The sequence below is a fragment of the Ambystoma mexicanum genome, chromosome 7p (assembly GCF_040938575.1).
Source record: "Ambystoma mexicanum isolate Mex_15411 chromosome 7p, UKY_AmexF1_1, whole genome shotgun sequence".
Lineage (NCBI taxonomy): Eukaryota > Metazoa > Chordata > Amphibia > Caudata > Ambystomatidae > Ambystoma > Ambystoma mexicanum.
In genome coordinates, this window is record NC_090939.1 from 5,320,168 (window position 1) to 5,340,114 (window position 19,947).

General features: G+C 47.1%; 1 protein-coding gene across 1 annotated transcript in view; it reads left to right on the plus strand.

The window, feature by feature from the left end:
- Positions 1–16,948: 16,948 nt before the first annotated feature.
- The window catches only part of LOC138525604 (sodium/potassium-transporting ATPase subunit alpha-1-like), a 136,380-nt gene continuing 133,381 nt past the window's right edge, over positions 16,949–19,947 (plus strand). Inside the window, exon 1 of the mRNA XM_069635644.1 lies at positions 16,949–16,961. Coding sequence (XP_069491745.1) covers positions 16,950–16,961 — 12 coding nt within the window. The 5' untranslated portion in view covers position 16,949. The remainder of the gene's footprint in view (positions 16,962–19,947) is intronic.

Here is a 19,947-nt window from a genome sequence, read left to right on the forward strand (position 1 = left end):
CCTGCCAGTCCAGCCCCTGTGGTGGAAACTGCTGCCATGCCTGAGCCTGCCATTCCAGCCCCTGTGGCAGAGCCTGCTGCCATGCCTGAGCCTGCCAGTCCAGCCCCTGTGGTGGAAACTGCTGCCATGCCTGAGCCTGCCAGCCGGGCCACTACTAGGGTGACTAAACCTGTGGCCAGCATGGAGCATGCCACTGTGGCAGAGCACGCCAGAAGGATTGCGCCTGTTGGTACCGCCAGCATCCCAGAGCCTGCTAGCCACCTTCAGCAGCCCCCTGTTGCAGCGACTGGAGATTATACTGGTGGTGCCGCAGGCCCCCCAAATGGTCACCACCCAACAGGACGAACTGGTAAGGAGCGCGCTGCGCTGTTGGTATATAACACTTGTCGCTGGGGTAGGTCTGCAGACATAGTGTGGGCGTGGGCTCTTTCTGAGATGTGCTGAAAAGGACACATGCTGGTGCCCAAAAGGGGCATTCAAAGAATCAAACTCATCGACAGGAGGGTAGCTTAAGTTTTTATTTAGGTATTTCAAAGAAACAACGTTTCGAAGAGGGCACCGTTTCTCCCTTAATGCCTTTTAGACTATACATGTTGGCACGTAAACGGGATAGCGCGACAGCAGCTGGGAAACCAAGGGTGTGGCAGTTACTTGGCGAGGTTCAGCTGATCGTCAGTCATCTTGAACTAGAGGTGGCTATTCTAATACTCTAAATCACTTTCCTGTTGCTTTCCATCTAACGCTCTCTACTAGCATCTTGTGGATAGCTTTAACGTGTAGCATTGGTGCTCACCCTTTGTAGGTCATATTCAGGTCTTGTTTGGGGCGGCCTTCTGGCTGGGTTTAGGAGAGAAGATGGGTAGGGTGGAGGTTATAAAGGAAAGGAGAATGACTAGGTGGGCGGTGGAGAGCATCTGGGGAATGGCACCACACTTTCCTGTGGCTGCCAGATGTGTTATCCACCACTGGCTTCTATCTAGAGTAGACCAAGGTCAGAAGGGAGTTGGTTGTGGGTTAGCTTGTGGTGTGCAACGTTCAGGTGATATGGTGTACCGTGTGGTGTTTTTTCTGGGGGTTTTTCGGACTTTCATGTTTTGACCATTATGTAAGTGTTTTGGTGGAGTGTGTTTAGGTCGTTTTCTAGTGGTTTCCAGGTGTGTCCAGTTCTGTAGAGAGCTTGGGTCCCGCCATCGTGTGTTTTTTTTCTAGCCTGTGGGATTGGCATATGGAGCTCCACCAGATTCTGTGGGATGGCGGTGGTTGGTTTTTCCAGTGGGGGTATGTGTCCGGAAGCTGTCTCTTCTTGGGGCTTAGTGGGCTGCTGTCCTTTAGTGTGGTAGTCTGGTTCAACTGCAGTATGTTCATGTTGGACTGTTGCCTCTTTCCAGAATCTGCATGGACTGTGGCGGTAACATGTCTGTGCTCCAGTGATCTACTACCCGAGGATCTTTCCCTCTCTGGCACGATGGGCTCTGGATACTTTTAGCTTTGTGCCTCTGGATACTTTTGGCTTTGTGCATTCTTTCCGGTGGCCATAGTGCCCTATTTAGTACAAAGAATAGGGTTTGTCATTTGCTCGCTGCTTTTAATGCTGTATTAACCCTTTCCTACATAGTTTCCCATTGGATCTGCTCTAGAGTTTGTTTTGTGTTTGGTTTCAATTGTGTTGATTTTTGCTGGGTTGGAACCAGTGGTGCTATTTTTATAGAATGCGCTTGATGTAGATCTCCATTTCAGCCAAGTCACGCATTCCACAAGGCCACCTAGTAGCCATCGCTGGAAGTTCACCTCCAGTTCTGACCCACAACAGCAAGGCATTGTGGGTATGCAAATTAGCTCAAATGTGAACCCTTTTCTCCAGGAAATTCTGAGGACAGTGCTACTTTACATAATCACATCTGTCTTGGGTTGATTAAGCTACGTATGAAGTAGCACTGCCCTCATTCACCACTAGTTAAGTGTAGAATATTTTCTCTACTAATGTGGGCCAATGTAGATATATATATATTTTTGTTTTTTTTAAATGTTATTGATGGTTAGCCTGGGGTCATGCCATGAGTGGAGGGTGTGTGTTTTGGATTGTTCAGGGGTTTTAGAGAACTAGGTGAAACTGCTGGAGCAATCAGACGCGATTGGATAGGCCTTTTGATACTTGGGCTCATCAAGAGACTGAAATCCAATGGGAAGGGAAGAGAAAGGGCTTCCTCCAAGTTGACCCATCTTGGAATCTGCCTCCTCTCTCTTTGAGGATGGTATATAATTTGGTTGACTATGAAGGCATTGTGGTATGCAAGGAAGTTAGGAAATTTGATTTCGCCCCCCCCCCAGTTTTTAGCCTGCTGGATTCTTTTGGTCGAGATTCTTGGGAGATTTGCCTTCCTAAAGGAATTTTACCACGAGGGAGTCAATCTCCTTGTAGAGGATAGGTATCATTGCAAAGGGGTATAGGATTATCAGTGTAATAATTTTTTTTTTTTTTTTTTTTTTTTTTTATTGAAATATAGCTGAATTCAATCAACTTTTTTCAACAAGCATTTCATAACTTTCCATAGAAACCCATGGTACAGAATTACTGATTTGCACGGTTACAATTATAGAATTTGCAAAAAAAAAAAAAATTGAAATTAAAATTACAAAACTATAATAAAGAATACAACATAAACATTAACATGATTAGTGGAATCGCATCACTATGTAACCCGCCTAATCTGTAACATGGGAAGAGTATGAGCCACATTTGTCATATATTTGTGCATTTCATTTCATCGGTATATACATAGGATTCGAATACATTATTCACTTCATATCCTACATCCTTCGGTCTAAGATATCACCTGGCATCAAATGTAATGCATTTAAAAAATTAACCATAGCGATTTTTAAGGTCATTTTTGCACGATTGATTAAGAAACACCATCTTAATTCCGGGGGTACACTTGCCACCACTAACATTTGACTTCCGAAACATTTTAGTCTTAATGAAGTTAGCGCTAAACATTCAGTGACCAGATGTTCTAGGGTTTCCTTGATTGTTCGATCATTACAAAATCTACAAAAATTTTCATTTTTAGTTATTTGTTTGCGCAAACAAAGTAAATCTTTAGTGTGCCATAAATTTAAACGTATTCTTATAATAGAGCGGCGCAATTGTGGGGAAGGAGCTTTAAGTAAATATTGTTCTGTCACTCCCATTTTCTTTTCCATCAAGTAAGCCGTGTTAATGAATTTATAACGCACACATTTAGCACGCGTTTCAATCCAATCATGTAGCATTATTTTTTGTTTCGCTCTTGCTGGATTCATAATCAAAGTTTCTAAGTTGACATCCGCTAAAGCCATAATATTGTATATATATTTAGTCCATTTAATAGTGAATAGATGTGTGGAAGTGAACATGTACGATGATAAAACGGCAAGCAGACAATTTTCGTTGGAGTTGGCCAGACATTTGCGTAGCAGAGCACACATTTGCCAATGATATTTGGCACTCAGGGATGTTAGACCCAGCTCATATCTTAATATAGGGCCTGGAATGGCATGGGGAACTTGAAGCATCTGTCTCCAAAAGGTGGCTTCGATTTTATCCAGGCTATTAGTTGAGATACTAACTTTTGTTTCTAGTCCATAAAGCAATACCGGTGCAATTTTTTGTAACCAGAAATGGAGTGCCGGCAGAATGGAAAACTTGCCAAATTTGTGGAGAATTAGTTTTGATTGTGAAATAGCAGATGTTAGTTTGCTTCGCAGCGTGTCTGTTTGTAATATTCCCGCATATTTCTCCTCGAACGGTAGTCCTAGATATTTATAACTTGGCACAATTTCAAGGGGTATGTCTTTGACTCTCCATACGAATTTATTTCTATTGGAAAATTTGAGTGTTTGAGCAACTATTTGTGATTTATTGACATTCATTGTCAGTTCATTTTTGTCAAAATAAGTGACAAGAGTGGATAGTAGCTTTTGTAACCCAGTTGGTGTTTTGGATATTAAAACCAAGTCATCAGCATACCATAACGCTTGAATTATGGACATATTCATTTTTGGTGAATCAGATTGAATGTCACGAAAAATTTCTCTTACATCATGAATAAAGAAGTTGAACAGGGCGGAGGCAAGAATACAGCCCTGTTTCAACCCCCGGGATGTTTTAATGATCGTAGAGAGCAGCCCCATGTTCGTTAAGCGCACTCGTATAGATGTTGATGAGTGAAGTTCATATATGATGTCAATCAAGCTTTCAGGGCATCCGGCTTGCTGCAGCTTTTCAATCAACTTCACTCGTGATACCGAGTCAAAAGCGGCATTTAAATCAATGAACGCAAAATACAGAGAGGATTTTGTGTGATGTGCTTGTTCTTTAAGGGCATTAAGTATTAGCAGATTGACCGTTGTGCCCATGCCTGCCACAAATCCCGTCTGATTTTGGTCCCGATAGTTGGAAGTTTGGGTCCATTGATTAAGGTCGCGCAACACCAAGCGTGCAAAAATTTTGCCTGGTGAGTCTAATAGCGCAATTGGCCTATAATTAGAAGGTATGCCGCGGTCGCCCTTCTTGAATATGGGGACTATAAGCGATGTTTGCCAAGATTTTGGTATTTTTTGCGAATTGAGGATATCTTGAAAAATGGTATTAAGGATAAGAGCCCACTGTTTTGGATGTTGCTTAAACATGAAATTCGTAATACCGTCTGGACCTGCCGCTCTTGACGATGATGATGTTAGGATAAACTCTTCTATTATTTGTGTCGAACAAGTTAAGGTCCATGGTTGGTTTATTGGTGTGACATACTGGAAATTATCAAATGCTTTATCTTCATAGAGAATGGAAAAGTGGGTTATCCATTGATGCTCTGGAACTCCATTCAGTTGGGAAATGAACTGATCGCTTGCTATATTGGTGTTCAAAAGTTGCCAAATCTGAGGAGCATTTTTATTCATGGCAGCCATCAAAAAATTTTCTCCATCTTGCTGAAATAGTTTGGCTTTATATGATCGAACCCAGTTTCTGAAGCGAGTTTTAATCTGTTTCCGTGCTATTATCTTCTCGCAAGACGAGAGTTGATTAATATCTCTAAGTTCTTTGCGATAACGTTTTTTTGCTTGTTGTATAGTAACATCAAAGGAGTGTCTATGTTTCTTCTGAGATGGAATATAGAAGCTCCGATAAGAGGTTAAGGCATCAAGATAAGAGCCAGACTGATACATACTTGATTGTCTGATCAATGTGTAATTGAGGGCTGCCAGTTTATTCGGTGTCCACTTAAAACGGGATTTGGCATTATTGAGATTTAGTCCTTCAGGTATCCAATGTCTTTCTTGGTTGTTATTAAGAGACAGTCTTGGCCATACAAGCTTAAGCATCTGATGGTCACTAGTTTGTTGAATGATGACATTGAAGCTTGTTGCAACCATAAAAAGGGAGGAGGAGGCAAAGACATAATCAATGGTGCTATAGGATACACCTCTTTTCCACGTTGGTTGTCCCGGAATATCACCTGGCAGAGACCCATTTGCCATTCTCATGTTGTTATTTTTCATAAAGGTGTTCAACTTATGAATCTGTTGTCGAGACTTTTTTCCATTTAAATTGTTCACACAGTCGAGGTTAAAGTCACCTGCCACTATGATGTCTGTTATTTCATTACTCTCCGATATAATTTCAAATAACATAGCAAGATCTTTATAGAAGATGTTATCCATGATTGCCGCAGGATTTCTATAGATGTTAATAATTGCAATATGTTGTTCGCTAACTGAGATTTTAACGAGTTGGGTGTAGTTGTTTGGCGATGCCCATTGCACCAGCTTCAAGTCTTTACTTGTTTTAATTGCAACCAGGAGGCCCGACATAGGACGGCCTTTCTGATTGGCAATCGCTGGTACAAAAGCAATTTCATGGTTATCCCATGTTGGAGGGGCAGTCATCCATGTTTCCTGCAGAAGCACTATGTCTGCTTCAATAAGATGCATATTGAGCTCTTGTTGGAGATGGGAATGGCCTCTAGAATTCCAGCTAATAAGAACTAACGATTCATTTAATTTAGTCTGTTTGTTTAAATTTCGCAATAATGGTTACGCTTGGTTAGTCGTTTGAATTCTTGCAAGTTTGGATTGTTCAACGGCACAAAATGTGCATTGACATTCAGGAACATCACTGGATTTGATTGAACAAACTTCTACATCACTTTCTTGTTGTTTCCGTTCAGGGTCTTGAGTTAATAAAAAGCCCATTCGGAAGAGATTCATCTTTGCCTTCCATAAAGTGTTCATCACTAAACCTGATTTCATCCAAAGGCGTACTATTGATAGGTTTGCATCACAGATGAACTCCACTTGAGCGAGATCAGTCGATGTTATGTCTTCCAGTTCTGGAATGTCGTTTAGGATGTTTAGGACACTTGTCCTTGATAGATCATATTTTACATACGGTGCCTCACGACATTTCAGAATCAACGTATGGAAGTCATTGAACTTATTTCTCTTTTGTTCAGTTGGCTTTTGTTTTATAGGGATCTGTTCTTTTCTGGTTAGAGAATTTAATGCATGTATTGAATTCCTCTTTTGAGGATCGTTGGCCACTAACATTAAATTTTTTTGACAAGTGACTGGGAAGTGGGGTCTGGCCTCACAATGGGCCTGAGAAGGTGACTCTTTGCTCACTTCTTTTCGTAGCATATTAGCGTATTGGCAATGTTGTATAAGGTAGGAGTCGATTAATTCCTTAATTGAATCATTCGATTCATGTCCATCACAGCACGCTTTTTTGTTTATGGATGTAGTACACACAGTGGATGTAGTTCTGCTATGAATCTCTTTCAGACTTAGATCTTGATGGTTCTGATGTGCAGGGAAGGAACTTAATTTTGTTCCCTGACTCATTTTGGGAGCAATTTGGTGCGTCTCTGTTGGACTATTCTCTTGATAAGGGTGTTTTGCACTTAAATTCATGCCATGCATATTCTCTACCGAACCCACGGCATCGCTCTGTTTTGATGCGGCCGCTACTTTCCACTCCGCTGCCCTTTTTGCAAAGAATGCATTGACTGCCTTTTGAATCGGATCCTCCTGTACCCCAACAACTTGTGACACTGGCATTAATTGACTATGAGCCATAGCGGGAGACGGTGCAGAGATCTCCATGTTGTTTTGTAATTTATTTCTCCCCTGATGTACTTCAGTATTTGCCTCTAGAGCTGAAATTAATTCATTTAGAGGGGAGTGGTTATTTAGCGGGACTTCCTGACTTATAGGTTCACAAGTATCCTTTATAAGATCAACCACTCTGTTTTCGATATTGTGCTGAACAGCAGCTTTTGACTGAGTTTCCAATGGAAGGGTACTTGCTCCAAAACTTGTAGACTTATGTTTAGAGATGGCCAAGTATTTGCGCGTTATTGCTGCGCTCTTATCTTGTGCTCTGTTATCGGCTACCGTTAGCAATCTAATTAACTGTCTTGAGTTTGTATTTTTCTTTAATTTACTCATTTTTTGGTTTTTAAACTTTTTTACTGAAATTGATTCCTTGGCACATTTCTCCTTTGTGTTGTATGCATGGAAAGTATTGAACATTGAGTAATCCTGTAATTGTGGTAATATCACTGGAGCTTGATTGATATCATTTCCCGGTGCCACTACTATTGGTTGTTCAATTATTTCCAAGTCGATACTTGTTGAAGCAACACAGCCTTGTTTTCCTTTTTTTTTTTTTTGGCTTTTCAATTATGGAATTTGTTTGAGTTTCTTTATTCTTTTTAATACCATTATTTGTTTTTTCAGTTACAATAGCCAGTTCAGGCAAAGAATTATTTTTTTGGCAACATGTACATATGGTTTTTACCACTGACGAGGTTATTTCAGCTGTTATTGAATCTTTATCTGTGGGAAGACGAGTGTTGGAATTTTCTAATAGTTCGCGTAACAGAAAATTCTGGTCCATTAAGCGGGAATCCAAGGTTTCATATAATTTAGCCAATGAAAATACTGATGTATTTAATGCTTGTAAAATCAATGCCGTAGGAGCCGTTTTAGAAGGCGCTGGTTCGTTCGCTGGTATTGTGTGGTTGTCAGCTCGATGTCGCGGAGTTGATTGTGTAAAAGATATTGACAATGTTGATGAGACCTGTGAAGATTCGGGAAATAACACTGGAGATTGGGAAAGTTGTTCCTCATTTGTCTGCATTGTTATGTCTTGGTTTAATTTGGGCATTGTTGGCGCATCAATTGGGAATATTCTCACTTCGTCGGTTGCAGCATTGTTTGCACCGTCTGCATTTATTGTTGATTGAAACAGGCTTAGATTTTTATGAATTAATGCATTTACCACCACTTTTGAATGGACAGGAGAGGTGTAATCATCTAGAAGAACTGGTTCCATGAAAGCTGCTAATAACGAGTCAGAAGGGGGAGCAATTAATATTGGGTCAGAAGGAATAGAAAGGACGACTGGTTCAGTTGATTCAGCTTCCCTTGGTGCTACAGCCAGGGTCTCAAATGGTGCTGTACTGTTTGATTTTGGAGAACAGCGGTCGACTAGCTCATTTATTTCACCTTCCTTTGGTGCCAAAGCCGAAGCTTCAGAAAGTACAAGGCTATCTTGATTTAGGACGCTATCAGCTTCCTTTCGTGCTAGGACCGGTGTCTCAGAAGACACAGGGCTAGGTGATTTTCGAATGTCATCACTAAAGGGCAAGTTCACCACGGGAGCTAATGGAGCTGTCAGCGTGCTTTGAGCATAGAATTTTCGAATATCACAGGTATGCGATATTGACCTACACCGCGCTGGGACTCGCATTGGTGCATTGGTTTCGGGCCGTTTAGGAGTAGTATGAAAATCATATGCTGTATTAGCTAACGTATTCACTGGTGGCATACCTGTGCGTAAACCAAATGGTTTTATCATATTATAAAACACTCTTTAAAAATAATTAATATGAATATGAAGTGAGAGATTTTTTTTAAAAAAAAAGAAAAAAGAAAAAAAAAAAAAGGGAAAATATGAAGTTAAAGAAAACCTATGATCCCTGCTGAAATTGGTGTATGTACAACTCTCCACAGAACTTAATACAGTATTAATTAGAATGATGATGTTAGTGAGTACTATTCATGCAAGGCCACTCTCCACACTCACCAGCACAAGCAACAATGTCAGCCCTTACGCGAGCTGCGCATGCAGCGAGCTGTAGTAGGGTTTGCTGGGAAAGGGGGGCGGCGTCTGCTCACACGTGGTACTGGAGGTCCTAACCAAACTCCTCTTACACCACAGCGCCCAACAGCCGCTTAACAGCCTTAGGTCTTTACCCTCTCGGGCTTAACGCCGCAAGGGTGGTAGCCTGTGTCTTTTAAGTCGGGCCGAAGTCACTTTATCAGGTCACGTGTCGAGCGTGGCCCCGCCTCCTCCAGGAAGCGTCGGGCAACAGTGAACTCGGCAAGAGTCGAGGAGCGGCTCGCAGTGCCGTGTAGAGATTCGAAATGCCAGAAAAGTAAAATCGCCGCTTTTTCAAATAGTGACAGTGTAATAATAATTTTGATTGTGTCCAGTTTGCCCCACAAAGATGGAAACGGAGGAGGCCATTTCTCTAGTTTCCCTTATTTTTTGGGTTGTGAAGGTTTGGATTCTGGATAAGGTTGATTTCAATGTTTGGGGTGAAATGGATTCCCAGGTTTTTAAATGTGGTGTATTTTCAGCAAAGTCCCAAGTCCTCAAGGTTGTCTTTATTGCATGGAATTGATACTGGTAGGACTTCTGTCTCTTTGTTCACTTTATACCCAGAAACCTTCCTGGAGTTGTCAGTGGCCAGGCCGTACACGCAGCACCGAAGAGTGAGGTTTAGCAAGAAAAAGGATGGCTTCATCCGCATTGGCAGCTCATTTGAATGGTTGGTTTTGGACTTGGATGCCCGTAATAGATTCCAGCAGAGATTTTAGTGCCAGGAGTCGGACATAGAGCAGTGGGAATAGCGGGGACCCTTGTCTAGTTCCTCTGCCTAAGAGAACAGGGAGAAGATTGTGTTAATGATTGTGGCCCTTGCAGTGGAGTAACTTTGCTGAAAATGTTGTGGGGGACATGACATCTGGAAAAAAAGGTGCCCCAGCCAAATGAATGGGGACAAAATAGTGTGCCATGAACGTTGGGGGGGGGGACCAATACCCCTACCCCCCCACAATTACGCCCATGGGCCCTTGGGGTTTGGTGTGGACATTTTACCAAATGAATTAAGGGTTTACTGATGCCATGCCACCTCGAAGCCTGGAATAAAATTCTAAGTGGTTGAACGCCTTCTTGGCCACTAAGAGTCTGGTGTTTGCATTTTCTTGCTTCGTTTATGAAGGCTATTTGGTCATTTTTGATCCGGTATGGTAGCATTTTGGTGTACATCTTGCAATCCACGTTAATTGGTAAGATTGGACGGATGTTTTTTCGGGTTGGCAGAGTCTTTGTTTTCTTTCTGCAAAACTGATATTGGCTTCTTAAAAAGTATCTTTGCGGGGAGGGGGAGCATTTGTACTAAAGTGATCGTAGAGGTTTAGTCTTTTGGCCTTGAGGTAGGTCATGAAGGCTTTGTAGTACTCCATTGGGTCCCCTGGTAGTACTCGATTGGGTGCCATCAGGACATGGAGCTTTCCCTGTCTTCATGGTTTTGGTTTCTGCAATCATTTCGATGGCTGGTATGGGGGTATTGAGGCTACTTCAGTCCGTTTTCTCTGTCCTAGCTCGCATGATTTTCTCCAGGAATTGCTTCTGCTTGTGGATGGGAGACTAATGTGCTAGACGAGTAAATATGAATACTTGTGCTATCTCCCCATCTTTGGTTACAGTTCCCCATTTTTTGTTTTTGATTTCTATATTATTCTTTTTAAGTATCTTGCCCTCTGTGGTACTTTGCCTTAATGTTTGTTAGTTAGAATTGCTGCTACGGCTGGTTTTTATTATATTGCAGTGGAATGCAAATGTACTAGGCTCTTAAGGGCTTGGTCTGAGTGCAATATGTATTGATCTTAAAGAGGCAGTCTTGGAGTTGCTTTTTCTTTGCTGATATCGTGCCTCTGAGCGTAGCTTTGAAGGCGTCCCAGATAATGTTGGTGCTCGTGGGGCATATGGTGGCACCGTCACAGGAGTCTGCCATCCTTGCCCGTGGAGATGTTTTGCACTGCAACCATCAGCTGTACCGGGCCCTGATTGGGCAAGCTTCCAGCTGAGCACACTTGGGATCTTTGAGCAGTGTGGAACTGCCAGGGCTTCTATAGACCAGCGCGTGACGTGGGACCTGCCGGCCGGCCGGCGCCGTGCTGATAACGTCAGAGGGCCTATTCAATGAGAGTTGGTGGTTCCCTGGCCGTTCTGAGAGTAGCTCTCCTCGGATAGGAACTAGACACGGCTAGAGACGCCATTGCTTGGGGAACTAGACACTGTGGAGGGACGCTAGCAGAGGCCCGTTCCTCTAACAGGAACTAGGGACGGTGGTCCTGTTGCAGGGGAGAGGAGACTCTCAGAGAAGGCGGACCCAGGCCGGGCGGAGCAGTGACTGGGTGGAGGGTGCTGGGTTCGAGGAGGAGGAGCGGTCTCTGGAGTCGGATGCAAGGAGTGAGAGTGCTCAGAGGAGGCGGTAAGAATGGGTAAGGGGAAAGGGAAGGTTGGAAAGAAAGAGGGGGTGGAGGAGGAGGAGGCAAAGAGGGGGAAGGCATCTTCTGTGAAATTTACACCTGTGGAGGGGGAGAAGGGGGAAAATGAGGGACGGCATCGCAGTAGATCCCCTCAGAGGGATGATGAAGGGGGGCTGGTCCGGGACATCTCAGGGACGGGGGCTCCAGGAAAAAGCGTTTTGGAGGGGCTGGAAGCCTCAGTGAGCAGTATGTCTAAAGAGAAGATGCAGTCTGATAGTGTGTGGAAGGTGGTGTTGAAACCTGAAAATCGTGACAAGACGTTTCTGGGGGTGAATTCGACGGAGATTGCTAGATGGTTGAAGGCAGCAGTGGGAGATGTTTCCCGGGTAAAAGTGGTGGCTGGGGGTCGGTTGTTGGTGGAGGGGTCGGATGCTGATAGCAAAGCAAAGATTCTGGAGATGCATTGTCTGGGTAGGCATGCGGTAAGAGTGTTTGATCAAAGTGGAGTGTCTTGTAAGGGGGTGCTGTATGGAGTGCCAGTGGTTATGAGTATGTCTGAGGTGGAGGAGCAACTAGCGGGAGTGGGGGTGGTGGAGGCGTGGAGGTTGGGGAGGAGGGATGCACATGGGGATGTGGTGTCTACAACTGTGGCAGTGAGATTTGAGAGAACGGAGTGTCCGGAGGTGGTGGAGATGGCTTATCAGAGGTATCGTGTGAAAGCATATGTGGCAATGCCATTAAGGTGTTATAAATGTCAACGATTTGGACATGTGGCGAGAGCATGCAGGAATGAGAGACATTGTGGGAGGTGTGGTGGAGAGCATGATATAAAGGAATGTAAGGTGGGGACTCCGGAGAAATGTGTGAATTGTGGGGGGGAGCATTCTTCCGCGTTTAGGGGATGTGAGAGTTACAGGGTGGCGAGAGAAGTGGTACAGGTGAGGGCGGCGGACGGTCTGTTTTATGCGCAGGCTGTTGCAAAGGTGAAACCAGTACGGGTAGTGAGTGAGGTGAGTGAGAAAAAGTTGGTGGTGGATGAGGTTGTGGGAAGAAAGAAAGTGCTGGGTGAAGTGAAAGGTGTGGAAATGGTGGTTGTTCCGAAAACTGAATTTTTGTGTTTTATAGTGAATGTGCTGGATCTGGTTCAGAGGAATACGTCTATCAGTTCATCAGATCTTACGAAAGGAGTAGTGGAAGCTGGGAGGAGGTTTTTGAATGTTGTAGATGTATCAGAAGAAGATGTGTTTAAGAAGGTTGCTAAAGTGCGGAAGCTGAGTGGGGTGCCGGCATGAGGATTTTGCAGTGGAATGCGAGGAGTTTGTTGAGGAATGGACAGGAGTTGAAAGCCGTGTTGTGTGAGGAGTTGAATGTTGACGTGGTTTGTATTCAGGAGACGTGGTTGAAGGGTGATTTGAGATTTGCGATACCAGGTTTTGAGTTGTTTCGTAAGGATAGGTTGGATGGGAGAGGGGGGGGTGTGGCAAGCAGTTCGAAAGGGGTTGATTGCAAGGGAGATTGTGGTGGATGGAGCAGTAGAGGCGATTGGGGCAGGGATTCGGGTAGGAGGATCGGAAGTATTGGTGCTGAATTATTATAATCCATGTGAGGTGGTGGAAGCGGGTGTGTTGACTGGAGTGATAAGAGGACATGTGGGACCGTGTGTTTTGTGTGGCGATTTTAACAGTGCCAACATGTTGTGGGGTAGTGATAGGACAGATATGAATGGAGAATTGTTGGAAGACATGGCGGATGAATTGAGTCTGGTATTGCTGAATGATGGGACGGGTACGAGGATGGATGTGAGGACTGGGAAGCTGTCGTGCTTGGATTTGACCTGGGTGACTGCTGCAATTGCAGGTGAATGTGATTGGAAGGTGCGTGAGGATGGAGACATGGGGAGTGATCATTCTGCTATTTTGGTAACTGTGAGGGGTGAGGTAGGGATCAGGTCACGTATGACTGGGAGTCGGTTGAAGTTTAGGAAGGCTGATTGGGAGGTGTACAAAAAGGAGTGTGTCGGGATTTGATTGTTCCAAGGGGAAGAGAGGGGGGTTGGATGAATGGAATGAGCATCTGGTGCAGGGAATGAGAGCAGCGTCTGTGGCAGCAATTCCGGAGGTTGAAAAGGGGAAGGGTGGGAAGATTGAGGTTCCTTGGTGGTCGGTGGAATGTTCAAGAGCAGTGGCGGCACGAAAGAAGGCTAGAGCAAGAGCGGTGAGAACGGGAATGTTGGTGGATTTGGTGGCATATAAGAAGGCTAAGGCGGTGGTGCAGAGGGTGATTAGGGAAAGAAAGAGAGGATATTGGAGGGGCTATTGTGGGTCCCTGGGGAGTGATTCTGGTGTGAGTGAGGTTTGGAAACAGTTCAAGCGGATGTCCGGATTAATGAGGTCGCAGGGTGGTATGTCTGTGTTGTTGAAAGGAGAAGAGGTGATTAGTGAGTATGGGGATAAGGCGAATTTGTTGGGGGAATATTTTGCGGGGGTTCACAGTTCAAGGAACTTCCCAGAAGAGGTGAGGATACGAATGGGTGTGGTAGAGGAGGAAACGCGAGAGGTGGTGGCGAATGTTGGGCCTTGGGAGGAGCAATATGAGGTTTCATTTTCGATGGTAGAGTTGAATGGAGCGATTCGGAAGGGGAAGTGGTCTAGCCCTGGAGTGGATGGAATTATGTATGTATTTTTGGAGAAGTTGCCTGAGGAATTAAGTTGGAGGTATTAGCGTTGTTCAATGAGATCTGGAAGAATGGAGTTTTGCCGAAGATGTGGAAAAGAGCGATTGTAGTGGTGATTTTGAAGGGTGGCAAGGTTCCTACAGAGTGTAAGTCATATAGACCGATTGCGTTGACTGTTGTGTTGTGTAAGGTTACGGAACGGATGGTGGTTGAGCGATTGGGGTTTTATTTGGAGTCGAATGGATGTTTGAGTGACTTTCAGAGTGGGTTCAGGAGGAATCGGTCGGTGGCTGATCCATTAGTGAGATTAGTGACTGGGGTGGAGGAGGCATTATGTGATGGAGAGTTGGTGGGAGCGTTCTTTTTGGATTTGGAGAAGGCGTATGATATGGTGTGGAAGGGAGGGTTGTTAGTGAGATTGTTGGAGATGGGTGTGAAGGGAAGAATGTTTCGGTGGATCAAGGCATTCTTGGCAGATAGGACATTTCAGGTGAGAGTGAGGGGGGTGCTGTCTGAAGTTTGGAAGATGGAGAATGGGACACCGCAGGGGAGTGTGATTAGTGCGATGCTGTTTAATGCAATGGTGGATGGGTTGATTCGAGCTTTGGCGGGAATTGGGTGTCAGGTGGATTTCTTTGCGGATGATGGTGTGGTCTGGGTAAGAGGGCAGTGTTTGTTGTTGGTACAGAGACGGTTGCAAGCTGCGATTGTACGCATGGAGGAGTGGTTTGGGAAATGGTGTTTCTCGGTGTCTGTGGATAAGAGTGTGAGTATGGTGTTCTCAAGGAAAAGAGTGCAGCAGGAGTTGAATTTGGTTTTGAAAGGTGTGAGGGTGAAGAGCGTGGAAGAGTTTCGGTACTTGGGGGTGATTCTGGATAGAAAGTTGAATTGGAATATGCAAGTGGATGATGTGGGGGATAAGTGTAAACGTAGGCTGAATTTGTTGAGGGCGGTGACAGGGAAAGAATGGGGTGCACTACAGAAGTGTTTACGAATGTTGTATAAGGGGTTGATTTTGAGTGTGATGGATTTTGGGTGTCAGGTGTCAGTGGGTTATACGTCGAGTCAGAAGTTGCGGTTAGATAGAGTACAGGCGAGGGCATTGAGAGTGTGTTCGGGTGTGATGAGGTCCTCCCCAGTGAATGCGGTTCAGGTGCTTGTGGGAGAGATGCCATTGGGGTTGAGGAGGGATGCGTTAAATATGAGATGGTGGGTGAAGTGTAGTGCGAAGAGTGTGGCTCATCCGGTGCGTGAATGTTTGAAGTATAATTGGAGGTTTGACTATTACAGGGATCGGTGGAGTAGGAAGGGGGGCACTTTTGGGTTTCACATGTGGGAGAAGGGAGTGCAGTGGGGTGTGGGTGATTTGATGATTGTGACAGATACGGATTTGGAGAGAAGGCCGAGGTGGATGATGAGATCTCCAAAGGTGTGTTTGGAGTTGGTGAATGTGGTATCGAAGAAGAGAGGTATGCGGGGTGAGATCAAAGCTTTGGGTCAGGAGTATGTGGCAGGAAAGGAAGGATACAAGGTGTTTACGGATGGTTCAAAGGATCCTATGTCTGGGAGAGTGGGAATGGCGTATTATCTAGAAAGCATTGGGGAGTATAAAATAGGACGACTGACGAATGATGTGTCTATTTGTACGGCTGAGTTGGTGGCGATTGCATTGGTGATTGACAGGGTGTATGAGTTAGGGTATGAGAAAGTGGTGGTGTTCTCAGATTCATTGAGTGGGTTACAGGCGATTGTGGCAGGGGATGGTGATAGGAAGGATGTGATTTTGGACATTAGGATGAAGATTGATCGGTGTGTGCGCGGGGGTATGGATTTGGAGTTGGCGTGGGTTCCCAGTCACAGTGGCATTTTGGGAAATGAGTTGGTGGATCTGGCGGCGGGTGAGGGTATGAGGAGGGGAGCGATTGATGTGAGGTTGCCTTTGAGTGTGGATGAGGTGAAGGCTGTGATGATGAGACGGGTCCTGGATGAGTGGCAGGAGAGGTGGGTGAATGGGGTGAAGGGCAGGTGGATGTTCGGTGTTCGTGGGAAAGTGTCGGTGAAGGTGGATGCAGGGAGATCAGAATGGAGGAGGGGGGAGGAGGTGATGCTGAATCGGTTGAGGATAGGTCATGTGGGGCTGAATGAGTGTCTATTTCGAATAGGGAAGCGTGAATCAAGGGACTGTGCGGTGTGTGGGGTGCCTGAAACAGTGGGACATTTTTTGATTAGGTGTGAAAGACATGTTACAGAGAGAGAATTGATGAGGGTTCGGTTGACTGCGTTGGGTGTGGCTGAGCTGAGTGAGAGGATTATACTGGGAGGTGATGGGGAGAGAGGCAGGAGGAGGAATAGTGTGATGTTGGATTTTGTGAGGCAGACGGGGAGGTGGGAGGAGTTGTGAGCTTAAATGGAGCCAAATAATAATTAGTGGGTACGGTGCACATCATCCTATAGGATGGGGAAGCGCCTGCATGGGTCCGCCCACGCTTCCGATAATTAAGAAGAAGAAGAAGAAGATAACGTCAGAGGCCAGTTCGCGGGCCCAGCCTATGTGGTGTCAGTTCTGGGAGTAGCGCGAGCGAGGCCGGCGTGTCTGCACGTGACCCGGAAGCGGCGCGTCTGCACGTGACCCGGAAGCGGCGCGGCGGGAGCGTGCACCACCTCGGACGCCACCATGGGCTACGGGGTGACACCTGCTAAGCAAGTATAAAAATGTTACCAAGCCCCCAGACCCGCCCATATGGAAAGCACCCGCCATGCCCCCACTTGGGAGCCCACAGCACTGGTGCACGGGCTGGGGCTCTCAAGTGGTGGGTCTGTGCTGCAGCCCTGGGTGGCGCACACCCCGGGATTGGGGTGCCCTGGGTGCAAGTAGCCGAGGGCTCACTGTGCACAGGTGTGCACTGAGGGGGGCGTTCGCCTGCACCTCGCTGCCAGGCCTGCCACTCAGTTCCCACTAGAATGCCCCCCCCGCTCTCAGAGGTGTGCCCTCCCGAGGCACCTGGCTTCCCCTGTCAGAGGTGTGTGCCCCCCTCTCCTATGGAAGCGGGCTCCCCTGTCAGTGGTGCACCCCTCCGCCCCACCTCTCCTGTGGAAGCGGATTTGCCCTGTCAGTGGTGCACCCCCCCACCCTCTCCTGTGGAAGCGGGTTCCCCTGTCAGTGGTGCACCCCCTCTGCCCCACCTCACCTGTGGAAGGTGGTTTCCCCTGTCAGTGGAGCACCCCCTCCCACCTCTCCTGTGGAAGCTGGTTTCCCCTGCCAGTGGTGCACCCCTCCGCCCCACCTCTCCTGTGGAAGCTGTATTCCCTCCCCTGCCAGTGGTGCACCCCTCCGCCCCACCTCTCCTGTGGAAGCTGTATTCCCTCCCCTGCCAGTGGTGCACCCCTCCGCCCCACCTCTCCTGTGGAAGCTGGATTCCCTCCCCTGCCAGTGGTGCACCCCTCCGCCCCACTTCTCCTGTGGAAGCTGGATTCCCTCCCCTGTGGCATGTGCTTTCCGCCCCTGTGGAAGCTGGATTCCCTCCCCTGTGGCATGTGCTTTCCGCCCCTGTGGAAGCTGGTTTCCCTCCCCTGTGGTGTGCCTCCCTCACATGTGGAAGCTGGCTTCCCCTGTCAGCGGTAGGCTCCCCCTTCCTGTGGAAGCTGGTTTCCCCTGTCAGCGGTAGGCTCCCCCCTCCTGTGGAATCTGGTTTCCCCTGTCAGTGGTGTGCCCCCCCCCCCTCCTGTGGAAGCTGGTTTCATCTGTCAGTGGTGTGACCCCCCCCTCCTGTGGAAGCTGGATTCCCTCCCCTGTGGTGTGTGTGCCTCCCTCCCCTGTGGGAGCTGGTTTCCCCTGTCAGTGGTGCGCCCCTCCTCCTGTGGAAGCTGGTTTCCCCTGTCAGTGGCGCGCCCCCCCTCCTGTGGAAGCTGGTTTCCCCTGTCAGTAGTGGCACCCCTCCTGTGGAAGCTGGTTTCCCCTGTCAGTGGTGGCCCCCCTCCTGTGGAAGCTGGTTTCCCTTGTCAGTGATGCGCCCCCCTCCTGTGGAAGCTGATTTCCCCTGTCAGTGGTGCGCCCCCCCTCCTGTGGAAGCTAGTTTCCCCTGTCAGTGGTGCGCCCCTCCTCCTGTGGAAGCTGGTTTCCCCTGTCAGTGGTGCATCCCTCTGTGATGCTGGAAATGCATCGGAGGGACAGGGCCTCTGTATCCTTGTCCTTTACTGCCTTTTTATCGTGTGTTCTGTCATGTTTTCCGCGCAGGAGTTCATGTGGGACTCCTGGTGGTGTAGTTCTCTCTCTTTTGGTTTGGTGAACAGACCCATGGGATACCCTTACAGCACCCATGGGTGGGGGTACAACCCTGTGCCCCTAGTGTATGTTTTTGGGCACCTGTGGGTGACCCGCAGAGCAGGGTATGGGCTGGTGGCAGCTCCATGCTGAATTTGATAGGTGCTCCGAGTATCCTCCATTTTGGGATACCCAGGCCCTGCCATTGGAATCAGTTGATTCCTGATGGAAAACAAGATGGGCCCCTGTGGCCTCTTGCTTTCTATTGGCTGTTACCTTGTTTTTCCAATGTCCTGGTAAGCCCTGACTCTGTCCCTTCCCCCTGACTGGCTGTTGGGTGGAAGTTCCATATATGGTGTTGTTGTGAAGTCCAGTCCAGACTGGCTGGAGCCTTCCCAGTGACTGTATGTTGTGGGTACGCCCTGTAGGTGGGACCTGGGTGAATGGAGTGTGTGACCAATATGCACTTCTTGTTGTGGCTGTCTGGTTTCTGGTATGAGAGACAAAGACTGAGACAGCCCTGCACGCAACTGGCCTGAATGCAGTGTGTAGTGTTGAATGGCTGGGTACTTGTCCCAATCCACATTCTTTGTTGTGAGTGTCTGAGAGGGAGGAGGATGGCCTGAATGCACTGTGTGTCTGATTGGCTAACTGACTGTATGAATGCCCTTCTGTATGATTGGCTGCTGCGTGTGACCCAGCAGTGTGGATGAGAGACAGGATAGTATATCTGGGGACCTCTCACCACTGGAAATTGTTCAAAAGCGGTGTCTACACTTGAATAGTAACTGGAACTGCTGATCCTCGACGACCAGCTGGAAGAAGAAGACTTGCTGTTGCATTTGCTTCGACCTGATCTGAAAGCTGCCGAATTCGTCGAAGGCTGATCCGAGAGAGGACCTGGTAAGGCGCCCTTTTCCCGTGCTCCGAGGGACCATCGAGCACCGCTAACCTTCGCCAAAGCTCCCTGGAAGTCAGACCCTCGAAAGGCTGCCGACCCGAGACGGGACTGCCGAGGAGAACGAAGCAAAGCACCCGGACTTCGCTGCTGTCGAAGTCTATTGCTGTCAACCAGGGTTCGCAGGTTTGTGTAACCGCTGGAGGCCTGTCGAAGTTGTGTTGCCCAGCCGTGGAGACCACTAGACGCTGTGCCGCCGACGACCGGAGCCACTCCTTTGCCTAAGAATATTTGAATCAAAGGACTCCATTGTCCACAACGTCGACCGCTTTGTCCCGCCGGAGAAAGTCAAGCACGACCAACGCGCTGAGGAGAATCCGCCGGTGGGTTTCCCGCCACCTGAAGGCCACAAAGACTTCGACGACTCGACGCCCTTGTTGGGCCACAGTTCTTCTGAAACTCTTTGCGGTCCTGAACAATCAATCGCCGAGGTGCCCCGCACACCTCATCCTC